We start from the raw sequence: 9809 nt of genomic DNA on the forward strand, positions 1-9809 counted from the left end.
TAGTGTGTAAATTTTAAGTGATGAAATAATAGTAAATATAAAAATAATTCTTTTTCCAAACATTTAATATAAATATTTTGAAAGTTGAAGCGCCAAAATAAATAAATAAATAAAAAAGAAAGTTAAATGATCAAGAATTAAATATTAAAAAGTAATGTAAAAGGTTCAAAATTCAAAATTCTCTTTTCTAATTTTACCTTCTAGATCTTTAAAATTATATCTACCAAAAATTAGCTCTTAAAATTTGGCCTCCCTTAAAAAATACATACTTATACCAATGTTTTAAATGTCGAGATTTCAATTTCATGAAAATGTCAATGAAAATATCAATATAATGTTGACGTCGATCAATATTTAAGAAAAGATAAAAAATTCATAAAAAATATATAAATTAACAAATAAATATTTCGCTATTTCTAGATAAGTTAAAACTGATTAATATTAACATTTCATCTATATTAGTGATATTTTATTGATATTTTTCATATTTTGATAATATTATAGAAATATTAATTTACTACTCGTATCGATATTGAATCCATAGGTACATGGATTTCATGTCGATGAACACATGTCAACAAATATTTAATACCATAACCTATAAATCCATCTCCAAAAAACTTTTACTAATACTTCAAAACTTTTAAATCGATAAAAAATACTTCATGCCAAGAAGTTAATACGAGGTAAAACTTTGAAGTCAATAAAAATACGTCACATCAAACCGCCGAACTATTTTTCTAGTAAAAATCTCTAACCCAGCCCCTCCAAATGGTTTTATATATGGGTGTTGCCAAACCCATCACCCCATACCATCAATATTCTTCTTCTTCCTCCTCCTCCCCACCAAATAGGCGTTTTCCATTATTTGATCATCATCACCTTCGTTTTTCCAAGTTGGGTTTTTGTGAATTAATCAAATGGAGGACCCAATGTAAAGTCTCGGTCAAAATTCCCATATTGCAGCTCCCACTTTTGCCTCCACAACAACCACTTTTCCAATTCCAAATTCCTCACACTATGTAATCTCCTCCATAGATACACCAGCAGAAGCAGAAGCAGGAAAAAAAAAAAAAAAAGCTTTCTTCTTCTTCTTCTTCTTCTTCTTCTTCTTCTTCTTCTTCTTCTTCTTCTTCTTCCCTCTTCTCTTGTGGCCAGAATGAGGAGACACAGGAATTCTCTCAAAATGGGTGTTTTTGTTTCTCTCTGTTCAACTCTCAGCTGCGAAATTTTTGGGAGAAAAGCCTCAGAATTTGGCAGATAATTTCTGAAACATCAGGCACACAGGGTAAAGCCAGGCACTTAAAACGCTGCGTTTCAGTATTAACATGATGACGCACAAAAAGGTGAAGCTAAGATGTTAATTTATTAATTGTAGTGACAAAATGAGAATTTGTAATTCCTAAAGTTTCTTCTTTTTTTTTTGGTAATATCCAGAAATGGCAGAAGCTTTATGAATAAGTTTAGGACTATAAACAGCTTATAAACAAAAGCTTATAGCATATATATAGCTAATTGTGTCTTCTTTTTTTTGTTTGTTTTGTTTTTGTTTTTGTCTTGTAATTTTAATGTTGCTATCTGTTTATTCCCTAACATATGATTGAGAACAAACAGCTCCTTCAATTTATCTCTGTAATTTTTCACTTTATGAGCAGTTTAGTAACTGTATTTCTATTATCTTGATGTCTCTCTTGTTGATAAAATCAAAGCAGATTGCGTCTTCTCAAGTTTAAGAGCGGAGATTCAAATCTTTGACTTTTAAGTAAAGTTGGTAAGATCTCGAGCCAATTGAGTTATATGCATCCTCAAGTTCATCTTAATAAATAACTTAAGCGTCTCTCGTCGTCAATGATTAATGATATAGAACGGTAACTTAGAGGATGGTATATAAAAGCTTGCAAGTAATATATTTTTTAGATTAATGGTAGTTGAAGGATGTAGTACTGCAAATAACAAGAAGGAAACTGAATTATTATCTGGTTTATGTCTATAAGATAAAGTGTATATATGGAACTAAAATGTTGCTTCTAACTTGTTATTGAGTACAGAGGTTAAATAGAATCATGTCCCAAGAGTGAAAAGATTTCTCCTTTTATTGTACATTTCTTTAATTGTGAAATGAATCTAACCAGGGTTTATAATAAACATGAGCTACTTCTCTCATTACTAATTGTTGGTTTTGAGATGGAAACCCATAAATATTAAAATGGTATTAGAGCCCAAAAACTCAAACAAGCATCCGACTAAGATGTCAAAAGAGTCACGATCTTGAGGGAGCATGTTAAGGATGGTTTTGAGATGAAACCCATAAATATTAATAAGAATAACGGAATGCTCGCCTTAGTCGTAAGGAATTTCAGTTTAAGTTTATCCAACATGGCAATTTGATAACTCTTCGTGAGAGAGTTATTTTGCAAGAAAAAGTGCTAACCCACATATTAGTCCATGATTCATTCCTGCAACAACTATCCATAGCTTAAGAATTTTACAGATGAAATTTGCTTTGGTGGTGAGTAATAGTGACGAATCTTGGGTTTCATCACCATAAGTAACTTTAGCCAACGAAATTGTTGAGTTGAAGAAAAAAATAATCTTGTAGTGAAAGTGTTGAAGATTGAGAATCTAGAAGTCTTTCGTTCATATAATAGAAATAAAACCTCAAAAAGAAACACCAAAAATTTCAATTAAGTTACTTGAACTCGACCAAAGAGTTGTAAGATGTACGTTAAAAGATCACTTGTCTCGACTGTTAAAGGTCTGTTGCACGTCTCACCTAAGACATTAAAAGACCTAATAACTTGATGTAGTCCTTAATTACGTTCTTCTAACTTATCATTGACAGTCTATTCAAAATTTTAAATTTCAACAATGGCAACTAAACATGATCATCCGTTCTCATTACACGATTTCTCACTCCCAACTCATTACAATACTAGTTGTCTGAAAACTTCCAAAACAACATAACGCTAAATCTTAGAAGATGAAGTATTCTATCCGACTATTGTTTAAGAATAAAACCAAATATGGTTTCCTTCTTTTCCTCTCAAATAATAAAAACATGCATTTGTAAAATTTAAACAGTAGATAGAAGCTGAAAGAGATGACAACAGGAAAAAGAAAAAAGTACTAGTGGTTGGAGCAAACTTGCACGCCTCCAAAAGGCAATGAGACAATTGAAGAGAGAAAAGGAGAATCAATAGAGAAGTTTTATGTGCACAGAATAGGAATCAAACCCATCAAAAAAAATCCCAAAGATTTCCATTTTTATTACCGTTAAACTTGAAAAAAACTGTGAGGTGTTAAAAGATCACTTGTCTCGACTATTGTAGCACACGTCTTGTCTAAGAAATAAACGACATGATGACTTGACATGCACCTATACCTTCTTCTAACTTATCATTGAGAATCCGTTTAAGATCCAATTTCAACTAAACACGAAACTCGAGTTTATTGCGGGGCTTAAACTCTCAACCCTTCATGGCACCGCCTGTCTAAATACTTTCAAAGACATCATAAAATCATCGAGAAAGAAGGATCCATCAAACTATTTTCGAAGTCCTCCATTTTTTTCCTCTCTCAAATGATAAAATCATGCATTTGTAAAATGGGTTTGTCGTAAAAAAGGGATCGCTTCATGGGAACTGCATTTTTTTTAGAGTACTGATTAGATTGGGTTTGTGACATTTAGATATTGGTGTCCAAAACATGCATGGATTTGGATTTAGCTTTAGTGAAAATGGCAATAATGGTGGGTCAAAGTGTCTTCAAAAAGTGCATATATTTCTATCAATTGCACGTACATGCAATTTAAAGAAGCCATCAATAACAATGCAAAAGGGAAAAGGAAAAAAAAAAAGATGCTTCTTTTAAGTTGAAATTAATTGCATTAAACTCAAAGACGAACACCTATTTGATGTTTAATTTGGAAAAAAAAAATATATGCACTATCACTCACACTCTCTCTCTCTCTCTCTCTCTCTCTCTCTCTCTCTCTCTCATCCGTCTCATTTAGAAAAATTTAAAAGTTTTAAAGGGAAAAAGGGAATATTTTAAAGATGGGTATTTCGATGTTAAGTCAAAGATAGCATCATATGAGAATGTCGTGATGGTGGTGGCGAAAGTCGTGTGGTAGTGGTGGGGGTGGTTGAATTAGATGTGTTATGTTGTACATATTGATTTGTTTGACTTTAGTCATGACTAAATTTATCTATCTTTACATTGTAAAGTCTAAAAAGGACGACTAACAGCCAAACTACCTTTGCCAATTTCAAAATCATGAGGGTCGAGAAGAATTACAAACATGTTTTTAGACTTCTTTTTCAAAATTAGATGTTGTTTATCAGATATGCAAGTAGAGTCTTCATAAATATACATTGACTAATTTTACGAGACAACTGTCTGATCCTATTACATATAGTTGTCAAGAAAATTCATAGATTATTAAATCTTAAAGTAGGTGATCACCATGAATTGAACCCATTCCCCCATTCTTTGGTAGTTGCTAACTTGGTATAAGAACCAAAAAGGAAAAAACATGATAGAAAGTAAACCTGTATTTCATGTTTTCGTTCAAATAGTCAGCTGAAGAATCCTCTCAGTTTATTAACAGTGCTACACGATGAACAGAAGAAAGCCCAAGGCGTCACATTATTAAAATTATCACAATTTCATTGAATACTTTCTTTACATGAGGGAGAATGAAGGATGAGTAACAGCATTAATTTCAATATACTTCAAGAAATCAATCATCTGCTGCAGAATAACCATAATCTAATTCATACATGATTTTCATTTTTCCCTTTAGTATCAAAGGCTTTGGGATGGATTATTTACCTGCAAAGTGAAGCTAGTATACGGCGAGGAGGGAGGAAAGGCCTCCGAGAGTGAAGGACAGCCCAATTGTCTATCAGCAAAATATCACCCTTCTGCCAAGGAATGGCAACGGACTCCTCTTCCAGAATTCTCAAGCAACCATAGATGATATCAGCTGGCAATGCAGTACCGTCCCCGAAAGTTACGGCATTTACGGGATTGTTCCTCACATCTTCCCAGCCCGTGTAAGCTGCCACCATGCTGTTAAACCAAATCTTGCGCCCCCGCACTTCATCGTACTTGATGGCTGGGATTGGACCCATGACTGTTTTCACTCCATCTTCTAGCCACTCCAACTTCATTCCCAACTTAGCTGCCCTGTTTAAAGTTGAGATTTGTTAAAACAGACTTTTCAAGTGAAGCTCTTGTTCAAAACTGCATTTTGGAGTAATAGATGATAAATTATAGAAGTTTGAAAGATTAGGTGCAAATATGGGATAAAAGACTTGATGTAACACAATAACATATAGATAACATAGAGATTCAATTCAAGTAGGACAATATTTCAACATGGTTAAGATAACTTATATATTCTCTACTGTTGAAGATTGATCCCTACCTCAATTATAGGCTCTATTGTCATGCAGCGGAACATGTTGGATTGCCAAGGAAATCGATCCTCGTCCTTTTAAGTGATCTGATTTTCTTCTCATAAATTACGAAACAACCGTCTAATCTTAAAATATTTGGTTGTTAAGAAAACGGAAAAACCCATAAAAATTTAAATCATGGATAGGTTACCACCATGGTTTGAAGTATTTCAACTTGATTCTGGAACAAATAAAGCATCAATATGTGGCTTTCCTCACTTTGAAATTTTAACTTTTCTATCTTTCATCTTCCATAGAAAATCTTTCATTCTACATCCAAAATAATCCATGCTTAAGCGCATTCAATTAACAAGTATGAATGTTATCTATTTAACAGGAGAAACTTATACCTTTCTTCAGCAATGCCCTTGTCGTCCGTCAGAAATGTAGATTTCCAACCACGGCCAATTGGAGAAGATGGATCATCGCCTTCTCCCAGCACTCGTGTGTAAATTAGACCCTGTTCCTCCAACCTCTGAACAAATTCTGGATATCTCTCTCTCATTCTCTCATAAACAACATGACTGAGAACAATGGGTGTTTCTCCCCCATTTCCAGGCTCTACTTCACAAAAGAAAAACAATTTGGCCGGAAATTCAGGCACCTGAAACATGCAAAAACCCAACCCAGATCAATTTCAGACATCACCAGCAAAACACAACATCAGCTCACGATTTCCCTTTCCAACATTCGAGTATCCATGAAACTCGGAAGTCAGAAAGCTCAGCTCTTATTAGCCAATTAAGTGGTAAACTATATTTTGATTCGACCATATCAAAGTCAGTTCACAGATTAAGCTTTACAAATTAAATTACTATCAAATTCCATCTATGGACAGAATGAAAGATTCTGTAGAAATCACTAAGATCAATAGGCTCAAAATGGTGGGACTGATTATAAGGAGTACCTGGGCCAATTCATGATGGAAGGGGATCTTCTGGTCCGGCGGTGACTCGTTGGCCGTGAAAACCCGACCAACGACCCTGGTTCGAGGGGCTGCGCCTCCCACGTACGGAAACTCCTCGAAACCAAAGGCCTCTACGACGTCGTTGAAGTCGGATGCTACTTCAACCGGAAAACCTCTGAAGAGTACTGCTCCGGATTTGAGTAGCAGTGAATCGATTAGTGGTTTCTGGTTCTTGATGGCTCGAGAGAAGGATGAGATGCTGGCCGGAAGAGCTGAAGTTGGGGATAGAACTAAGGGGAAATTAGTTCCGTGGTAGTGCTTCTGATGCGGAATTTGAATTTCCATGAAATTCTGATTCTCTACCGCCATGGAAATTTGTCGCTTGGGTTTTGGGTTCTGGGTTCACGGTGGCGCTTGTCCTTTACGCGCCGGTTGCTGACGGTGTGCGGTTCTATTGCGTTGGAGGGAAATGCGTCGGCTGGCTGCCGGATTTCACCTGGACGATTATGTCGTCTAGGTTCGATAAATTCTACGGGAGTGGGCTTGGGCCTTGGCGGTTGGTGAATACAATTGGGCCGGGCTACACACCTTTCCGAAACCTCTGTTGGGCTTGAATACTTATGACAGTTTGTTTTAGGGATTAGTCCATTAAGCGACTATAATTACATAAAATAAAATAAAATGATTGAATGATACAAAATTTACACTTTTATCATGAAACAACTTGATTTAGGATGGTACCCATCTCCAATTTACTAATATATTTTTTTTATCTCACCTCAATATTAATTAATTTTAAAAATCCAAAATTGACTACTTTGGAGGTTACATTTTAAATCCCTTAAATTTTTGCCTAATTAGACTTTCCAAAAGTGAAAAATATCAAATCCCCAAAATTCTCCATTATTGAAAAAATTCGAAAACCTCATTTCTCCGACTTTTCTTCTTCTTCTATTGTTCTGTTTCCGTCCATTCCTTCGTCTCCGACCATCGTCTGCGTTCCTTCGTCTCCGACTATCGTCTTCGTTCTTCTTCGTCACCGTAACCATTCGTCTAGCTTCTCTTTCGTCTCTGGGCGTCCGTTCATTGTTTCCGTCCGTTTATCCAGAGGTTTCTTTTTTGTCGTCGGTCGCCCGTCGATCATTCTAACCCTCCGTTTATCCCAACTATTGTCTAGTCACCAATCAGAACGTTTGTAGGTTATTTGCTTTGTTTGTTAATTGTAGAGGGATACGGTCGTATATACTTTATAGCCAGATATATGTTATATCTCCATATAAATGTATGTTATAATGACTATAGTTTATATCACCATTGTTAAGTGTATTTTACTTAAGTTTATAGTCGAATATAGTTTATATTTCCATATAACTGAAAAATAGTTGGATATAGCTTTTATATCTATATATATATATATATATATAATGGCTATATTATTGAAATTTGGCCAAGAAAATATAATAAAATGAAAAAAATTATTCAGTAGAATATATTAAGGAGTAAATTTAGGGATTATGATAATAATTGAATATTTTGTAATAAATTTCATTATTTAGTAGAATATATTAAGGAGTAAATTAGGAAATTATAAAAATGATTGATTTGGGTCCCACAATCATTTAATGTTTTCAAAATCAAATTTGGAATATTAATCTTTTGCATTTAAATAAAAGACAAATTATAATAAATATAAATGTCATAAATAAGGGCAAATTTGACATTTGAAAAAAGTTTTAAATCCAGAAATCTAAAACTGTAAAATTTGTAAACATTGAACCATTTGTAAAAATAAGTTTATAAAATAGTTTATCCAAGACATTATATCTTTGTTTTGTTGAGAGGAAAAGGGAAAATTACAAATACAATTGTTACTGTTTCTTCGAAAGTTTTGTGAATTCTCTCGAAATTCTGAACGATTTGAAAGGTCCTCTCTATTTAGGTTGTTTAAGTAGGTTGGGCTAGGTTCGGTTGATCTTTTGGAGTGATCTTCAAGAAGGGTAGTCGCTCCCTTCATACACCTTGCAGCTTCATCGTCGTGGGTTTGGGCTACGTCGTTGCGCTCCTGCCCCACCTCTTGGCAAAGTAGGCTGATGGGCAAGACCCCTCTAGCCGCAATGGTGTGGGGCGTTAGAGGCTATTGCCTCGTGGCCAACTCGAAGGCGCTGAAGTTTGACGCAGAGCTTTTTGGTTATTAAGTTATAGCAGCACTGAGCAACATCCAACCGCTCCAATCCTACAGGTTTCCACTAAAGTGTCTTAAGTAGCCCTCGAAGAGTCCGTTTATTCTCTCCGTCTTCACTTTCAAAGATATACCGACTGTCGGTATCTGAGAGGTTTCCATAAGCTTTTGTGGACCATTGGACTTTGGATAATTTTGGGTCAAGCCCAATTATTTAAATGAATTTATTTAAATTTAAATATTAATCCACTTTATTTTATGGTAAATTGGGTTTTGGGCCAAGTTTGTGAACCAAATCATTCGAAGTCCAATATTCATATGACCCAATTACATATTTTAAATGTCAATTTATCTTTAATTTTAATTTAGGGTTAATATATAATTAATCCATAAATAAAATAGATAATGACGTAACTATTTATGATTGGCCCAAAATTCATGGTTCTACATATAGAAAAAACTACCACATGCATGAATTGGTGTTAATGTGACTTTGCAAACTTTAATATAGCTCAATTTGTCAAGGCATATATCTTTATCAAAATGTCGTGAGTTTGAATCTCGTCCCACGTACTATTTTATTGAAAAAAAATGTTACTATAGTTTTAGTGATCGATATTTAGGTTTGTCATTGATATTTTCAACCATTTAACATCCGCTTGAATGTGGTTTCTTTTTTATATGTTGTGGACATGACATGTTTGTCTCTCGATAATGTGATAATTTTCAGGTGTTATTATTTTTATAACATCTATTTCCTACGTCGTACATTGTTTTCAGTGAAGATGGTTAAGGGTAGAGTATATTCAAAACAAAAACTTTGAAAGAAGAAAACGTGGTAGGATATTACACATTGTTGTCTATGGGGTGACATTGAAGTACACTAATAGTTGAATGTATTTAATTATGGTTGCATTACATAATATTGTGTATGGTGTCTACCAACGTAAACTTAGTTAAACAGTAATTGACATATACTTCGAATTAGAATATCATGAATTTAAAACGTTTCACCCCACTTATTAATAAGTTTTTAATAGTTGTTATATTCATCCTTATATTGTTGGAAATTACTTCAATCCTTTTTATACTTTTATCGAATCGATTGAGATTGCATGATCTGGACAATTATATAAATTTAAACACAGGCTACGTCAATACCCTATCAACAACGTCAACAAGAAGTATTGAATAAAAATATGGTACAACGTTATAGTCAATTCAAACATTCCAATTCCCACCTCCACATATAGGGACGTCT

The 9809-nt window shown here is 34.2% G+C and overlaps 1 protein-coding gene across 1 annotated transcript; it reads right to left on the reverse strand.

The window, feature by feature from the left end:
- Positions 1–4619: 4619 nt before the first annotated feature.
- On the reverse strand, positions 4620–6873 carry LOC111014119 (2-oxoglutarate (2OG) and Fe(II)-dependent oxygenase superfamily protein). Its single transcript, XM_022288747.2, has 3 exons — positions 6370–6873; positions 5813–6066; positions 4620–5190 (listed from the first exon to the last, which is right to left on the reverse strand). Exons 1-3 carry the CDS (start codon positions 6736–6738, stop codon positions 4830–4832), a joined length of 984 nt encoding a protein of 327 aa, XP_022144439.1. The 5' UTR covers positions 6739–6873; the 3' UTR covers positions 4620–4829.
- Positions 6874–9809: the final 2936 nt, after the last annotated feature.

This window comes from Momordica charantia (genome assembly GCF_013281855.1).
Source record: "Momordica charantia cultivar OHB3-1 chromosome 9 unlocalized genomic scaffold, Mcharantia_2.0 BLBB01000009.1, whole genome shotgun sequence".
Classification (NCBI taxonomy): domain Eukaryota; kingdom Viridiplantae; phylum Streptophyta; class Magnoliopsida; order Cucurbitales; family Cucurbitaceae; genus Momordica; species Momordica charantia.

Bases quoted from the DNA above. Each gene is read 5' to 3' on its own strand.
- LOC111014119 (XM_022288747.2), bottom strand. From the start codon at position 6,738: ATGGCGGTAGAGAATCAGAATTTCATGGAAATTCAAATTCCGCATCAG. The intron at 6,067-6,369 runs GTACTCCTTATA...TGCATGTTTCAG, and splicing joins TCCATCATGAATTGGCCCAG to GTGCCTGAATTTCCGGCCAA. The intron at 5,191-5,812 runs GTATAAGTTTCT...AACTTTAAACAG, and splicing joins AAGGGCATTGCTGAAGAAAG to GGCAGCTAAGTTGGGAATGA.